The 3,647-nt window shown below is 39.2% G+C and overlaps 1 protein-coding gene across 1 annotated transcript; it reads left to right on the plus strand.

Annotated features, from left to right (window-relative positions):
* Positions 1-3,255, plus strand: LOC115644978 (coiled-coil domain-containing protein 201-like). Its single transcript, XM_030549396.1, has 2 exons — positions 1-570; positions 3,172-3,255. Exons 1-2 carry the CDS (start codon positions 1-3, stop codon positions 3,253-3,255), a joined length of 654 nt encoding a protein of 217 aa, XP_030405256.1.
* Positions 3,256-3,647: the final 392 nt, after the last annotated feature.

Here is a 3,647-nt window from a genome sequence, read left to right on the forward strand (position 1 = left end):
ATGTCAGAGGAAGAAGATTCTTTCTTGAATGTCAAAAGATCTTTGAAAAAGGCAGCAGTGAAACATAGCACTCCGGTGGATTCAATGTTCTCCCAAAGTATGTTATCTCTGGTGGATATGACGAATCAATCTATCAGAGAACAAAACATAAGTAAGAGAGTCTATGGGTCTCCAATGCCAAAATCATCCTTCCAGAAACAAGCATCATCTCAAGAACAACTAATGCACCTTGACAAGCTCATTTCTCAAGTCACTTTTCCAAGAAAGCTTTCCACAGTATTGGATCCAGAGGAATCAAGTGAAGAGGTGAGCCTCAGCTCTTGGGTTGCAGTTCCTAGAAAAAGACTTTCAACAGTGTTGGCTTCAGAGGAATCCAGTGAAGAGCCAAGCTTCAAGACAATGGTTCCCCCTATAGTAAGTGCAACAGCTGAAGTCCCTGCTGAACCATCTAAGAAGGCAGCCACAGTAACTTCTAAAAGTATATTTGCATGGCTGGTTATTGAAATTCCTGGGATAAAAAATCCCACATTAAGAAAAAGAAGAAAAAAGAAATTTGAAAAAAACCTTTTGGTAAATACAATTTTCATACATTTTCTGATGTGATTAAGTTGTGTGACATTCTATCAATATCTGGCGGGTGAATCCAAATCTTTTCAGTGACTGTTCAGGACAGTCTTAAATCTGCTGACAAAAGTTGTATAATTTAAAATTCTTTGCTTGTACTCTACTAGCATGAATACTCACAAAGTAAATGTGTAGCCTATATGCTCAATATCTGCCAACAGCAAATTTCAAGTAATGTTTTTGAATGTATAACTCAATTTATGAGATGTTGATGGTTAGTTACATAAGTCATGTGGTTCCATTTCAGTTCCCTGGCTGGATAACCTGTGTTACTCTCTTAAATGCCATATTTAAATACAGCATCAACTTTGACTTGTGTACTGTACTGTCAAATATATAACAAGCTAATTAACTAGCTTGAACTGCAAAATGTATATTCCATTTTAATAGAACAATCTGCAGCCCAAGAATTATTTGCTTGCAGAAATTAGTGATTAATTTCAAATAACGAATACATTTGAGGCTCTTTCAATCTTTGTGAAGACAATGCACAAAGGAAAAAATAGTTATGTAATAGAACCCACATTCTCCGGTAACAAGCACTACCTCTTGAATTAAGGGAGAATCTCCATTGATTGTTACTGCTAAATGGCCCATGTCTGTGTCATGGAGGAATGGGAGTCACGGATTCCATGACTTTCTGCGACCTCCATAACTTCTGCAGCAGCCAGTGTGGCTGGCCTCGGGGACTGCCTGAGCAGCGGCTCTCCAGAGGCCCCACAGAGCAGCAGTACCCTGTCCCTCGCTCCCCCTTTTCCCCCCCCCCCAGTTAAGATGTAGTCATGGTATTTATAGTAAAGGTCATGGGCTGTGAATTTTTGTTTATTGCCCTTGACCTGTCCATGACTTTTTTACTAAAAATATCCATGGCTACATCATAGCCTTACTCACTACATGAATTTAAGCAGTTCAGATTTAATCCAGAAAGGGGCTATTGTGCACATACACAATAGCCTCCTTTATAATTGGGCTTTCCACACAAACATTTTTAGTAAAGCTGGTTGCAAAAATATCCCCCACCTGCTGAATTTCAATTTTTCTCAAGTTTTTTGGGGGGGAATGTGGTTTTCTTTGTTTGTAGTGTGGGAGGGAGTGGTGGTGTTTTTGCACATCCAATGTTTTGTTCAGTTATAGACCTGGTCCAGATACTTCAAAACTCTGGCCCTTGTTAATTTGATCAAGGGGAGTATTACAAAATTTCAAACAATAATTTCAATTTAGGAGGGTTGTACTTATGTTGCATTTATGTGTGTCCTTTTAATAGTGATTAATGACAAGTATTGCTTACTGGAAACCTGAATTTCTCTGTGAAAAATGTCAAGGTTTTGCTTTTCATCCTAATTTGGAACAAATTTACTTCCCCCACCCCTTCAATTTCTTGCTGAAGTGAAATTCTACAATAGTTTGTTTAGGAAACAACAAAACAAAATAGGCTTCCTGGAAACCACAGCTGCCAAGGAGCTGGGGAAGTAGATAGGTGGATAACTTGTCAGGAAACCAGGCAGGTTTCTGTCGGAAACTAGCCTTGGTTATGTCAGGCTTTGTCAAAATCTATATGTTACTATTTCAATAAAATAAGCATTCTCTGTTGGAAAACTCACACAGTTCTAATGCAAAGTTTACTCACATTTGGTGGATTAATTAATATTTTTACCTCTATTTAGCAATGACTATTTGTCTTCTATAAACCTCTTCTGGGAACATGCTTAATGATTATGTTTTGGAGATAAACTGGTAAATATGCAGAACGAAGGAACAGATTCTTGGTTGGAGGCTGCATGAATTGAGTTTGCAAAGAATTACATTTATCATGATTCAAGCTCAAACTATAAACAAGCCAAAATAACAATGGAATGAAACAAAACAACACAAAAAGATTTAACTCCTCGTAGAACGCTAGAGACCGTGAATTAAGCTACTGCAGGGCACTGCTTAAAGTTAGGCCCTCATCTCTAGGATTTGCTTCTAATGAAAACATGTCAAATTCTGCTCATTTTTAGAACACCCATAGCCTTTGTCTTCACAGGTGGAAACTCTCCCAGCAATTCAAACTGGTTTTAAACCAGATGTCAGCACTAAAGTAGGAAAGGATCCAGTAACTGGAACCTTTCATTATGTATTTGTTTAAATATCTGGTTTAGTTAAACCTTAGACTTAGTTTGAATGTTAGGGAAATGTGTGTAAACAAAGCCTATGTGAGATGCATTTCTTTCTCCAGGCTTTCCACTAAGTACTGACTCCACCTCCTGCAATTTAGTCTATTGGCTGTCACAAAGTAGAGTCCTTCTATTAACTTCCATGGGCTTTGGATCAGGCTCTCGACTTGTCCAGACTCAGCATCAACATCTGATAGTTGTTATGCCAGTGTGAATCCATAGTAACTGTTACCTTTAGTGCAGTAAAACTGCTGTGTAAGTAGTGTGGAAGAAGGGTCAGGCTTTTACTAAATAGAGCAGATGTTTGGTTTGTTTAATTGCAGAAAAAAGTCCTGTCGCGTTGGTTGTGCAGAACGGTTTGCTATGCTAAACATTTTTCTCTTTAAAATAGGAAGCAAAACAGCGAGAATGGGAATTACGTCAACTTAAAAATATCGAAGAGGCGACTAGACATGAGCTGACAATTGAAGTTTGATGTAGTGAATTCCCGAGTGAGTATTGCTGCATGTTGTACAACTGGAAAAAGTGGTTCCATTAAACTATAGATTCGGCTACTGGGTCTGCTGTAACTGTGTGGCAAACAGGGAGTGGGGAGGAAAGGACGGCATTAAAGCAAACCCTGTAGCAATTTTTTTAAATAAGGAACCTCCAGAGCATTAAGAGGCCTGATGCCACGGGGGCAGATCCTTAGCAGAGCCCATGCCACTGACACCAGCTTAAGAGCAGGCCCCAGGGGTGGAAAACTGCCCCTCTACAAGGGTTATATTTCATCTTGTAAGGGCCCATGTTTCTTCATGTAATATCTAAGGCTATATCTACACTACAGCAGTGCAGCTACATCACCGTAGGGCTGCTGGCGAAGATGCT

Source organism: Gopherus evgoodei, chromosome 2 (genome assembly GCF_007399415.2).
Source record: "Gopherus evgoodei ecotype Sinaloan lineage chromosome 2, rGopEvg1_v1.p, whole genome shotgun sequence".
Classification (NCBI taxonomy): Eukaryota; Metazoa; Chordata; order Testudines; family Testudinidae; genus Gopherus; species Gopherus evgoodei.